This window comes from Echinops telfairi, unplaced genomic scaffold, assembly GCF_000313985.2.
Source record: "Echinops telfairi isolate 266 unplaced genomic scaffold, ASM31398v2 ScPeMD7_1;HRSCAF=3_0, whole genome shotgun sequence".
In the NCBI taxonomy this organism is placed as follows: Eukaryota; Metazoa; Chordata; class Mammalia; order Afrosoricida; family Tenrecidae; genus Echinops; species Echinops telfairi.
This window is the reverse complement of record NW_022103896.1, coordinates 91,593,064-91,595,614: the sequence shown is the minus strand read 5'-3', so window position 1 is coordinate 91,595,614 and position 2,551 is coordinate 91,593,064. Positions and strand designations below refer to the sequence as shown.

The window sequence follows — 2,551 nt, the reverse complement described above, 5'->3', positions numbered from 1 at the left end:
TTTCATCTCTTACACTGTCCATTGTCTACCTTCAGCCACATTTCTATTATTTGTCCCCTTTGGCAGGGGCTATATATCCAACCTTATGATGGGTTCCCCTTTCCCCCTCCCTGACCATCCCCTTACCCTTATGATATCCCAGTCATCTAGCCGGGAAGCAAATAAGCTCGCATGGAAGAAACATACCAGCCTGTGTGATCATGAGGTGTTGACAGGATCAGGTATCAGATATCAAAGATCCTAAACAAGCAACTATATTGATGCAAACAAGTGGGGTTGGAGTGAAAACCTAAAGCCCATCTGCAGACAGTTGGATATCCTACCCCACAGAAGGGTTATAAGGAAGGGATGATTCAACAAAGGTGTTGTATAACAACCAACAAATCACACATCATTCCTCTAGTTCCTGAGTGCTCCCCCCCACCCCCAATGACCCAGTTTTACCTCACAAACCTGGCTAGACCAGAGAGCACACAATGGTACAAATATCAGCTCTCAACACACGGAATTCAGGACAGATAAACCCCTCAGAAATAGTAATGGGAGTAACAACCAATCTTTTCTGAGGACTGCATGCCAGAGATAGTGCTGAGAACATTACATGGGTCCTCTCATTGAATCCTCATAACAACCCCCTGAGTTGATGTTATAATCTGCATTGTTCAAGGTAAGGAAATAGGCTTAGAGAGGTGAAGTGCCTTGCTCAAGGATGCATAACTGGTAAGGAGCGTCAGGTTCTGCATCTAAGTCACCTGACTCCATAGCTTATGCTTTTCATCACCCATATCTTGAGGTCCTGCAGAACCTTCGGGAAGCTCAGGGGAAGAGATCAGAGGATGCTTTCCTAAGAGGTCAGTCCATCCTGTAGAGGGAGAGGAGCGCCTCTGAGACATGGGGGGGCTTTCCCACTAGGGGGTTGGCAAGAGATGCTCTGAGAGGGAGGGCAGAACTCCCCCCACCCCAGGCATGGGTCTGCATCTGCTGTAAGTCTCGGGGTGAAGAACCGTGCTACTTCCCTGTGGGGTACCTGCAGAAGACACCTCTCCCTATCTAAGAGGGACAGTCCTGACTCCAGGATGTATCAAGGAGCCCTAGTTCCCACTCCAGGTACCTGTTCCCTCTCCTGAAGCAGCTGGCCATGGCAACCCACTTAAGCTCCTTAGTTTGGCCGGGGCACAGGATTAGCCATCCCTAAGAAATGCCTCCCTCCGGTCCAGGCAGGGATCCCAGTGCACACACCCCTGGAGTTTGGCGGGAGTGGGTGGGGTGGGGGATGAGGGTAGTGGAATGCTTCCTCCTCTCCAGCCAGGGAAGAGATCTGAAGACCACCCAGGGGCCCTCCCCCCTCCCCATGCCCTCCTGGGGAAGCACCGGCCCAGTGCCCCTTCCAAGGCCACCTCCCTCCTGCTAGCTATGCTGGGGCATGAATCAGCACTCGAGCTTGTTAAAGTGAGACCTCTTGTTTTCATGCCTCCACCTCAGGAAACAGAATTACAGGTTTCCAGCTCTGCTCAGCAGTGGGCCAGGGTCCTCACCCTATAAACATCACCAGGCCTGGGAAAGCAGAGGGCACTGAGAAGGTGTGACACAGGAGCCCGGGACAGAAAGTGAGAAGCTCAAGGAGAGAAACCAAGACAAGCCCTGGAGACAGAGGCCCGAAGGTTCCAGTGCGCGTGCTGCGGGAATGGCCCTGAGGATGCTCTGGGTGAGCCGGGCCCAGGAGGCTCCGGGAGGCCAGGGGCTCCTCTGCTGGCTGATCTCGCTGCTCCTCCAGCACCCAGGAGTCCACAGCGTGTGCTACTTCCAGGTGCAAGGTAACCCTGGGAGGTCAAGGTGGTAGGAAAGGACAAAGGCGCAGGGAGGGGAGGGGGGCCCTTTGTGATGGTGCGGTGTTGGCATGGCAGAAGACCTGGCCTCCTCTCATCACTATAGCGGAAAAGGAAAACTCAGCAGGAGGAATGTGCCGCCGATGCTCTTCCACCTCAGACCTGAAGGGTTTCTCTCTGCCCCCCGTGCCCCGCCACACTAACATGTCCCCTTCTTCCCTAGCCCCATGCCACTATGAGGGGAAATATTTTACCATGGGAGAATCCTGGCTCCGCAAGGACTGTTTCCACTGCACCTGTCTGCACCCGGTCGGCATGGGCTGCTGTGACACGTGAGTGGCATGAGTGACTGAGGGCTGGCAGGGTGTATGAGGTGAGCCACACCTGGAGGCACCAGCAAGAGTGCAGATTTGGGTGACAAATTGAGGTAGGTAAAGGTGTGTCTCCCAGGAAAACAATCCTGTGATACCATCATGAGTCCATAAAGGGAAAGTTAGAGCTGAGTGAGGGGTGGGGGACAGCAAGGAAGCAGTGGAGGAAGATGTGGGAGGAATGCTGGGAGTGTGATGTGGGGCAGGTCCAGGGGGCCCTCCACTCTGTTGACTCCTCGCTCCCTCCTTTGGTTCCGTAGGTCATTCCGTAGGTCCCTGCACCCCACCCACTTCCCTGCTGGGTGTGAGGTGCGTCAAGAGGCAGAAACCTACCAATTCTCCCTGGTGCAAAAG

General features: G+C 54.2%; 1 protein-coding gene across 1 annotated transcript in view; it reads left to right on the top strand.

The window, feature by feature from the left end:
• The first annotated feature begins 1,483 nt into the window (after nucleotides 1-1,483).
• Nucleotides 1,484-2,551, top strand: part of LOC101646308 (prostate-associated microseminoprotein-like) — a 1,780-nt gene continuing 712 nt past the window's right edge. Inside the window, exons 1-3 of the mRNA XM_045288027.1 lie at nucleotides 1,484-1,814; nucleotides 2,050-2,158; nucleotides 2,458-2,542. Of these exons, the coding sequence (XP_045143962.1) occupies nucleotides 1,685-1,814; nucleotides 2,050-2,158; nucleotides 2,458-2,542 (324 nt within the window). The 5' untranslated portion in view covers nucleotides 1,484-1,684. The remainder of the gene's footprint in view (nucleotides 1,815-2,049; nucleotides 2,159-2,457; nucleotides 2,543-2,551) is intronic.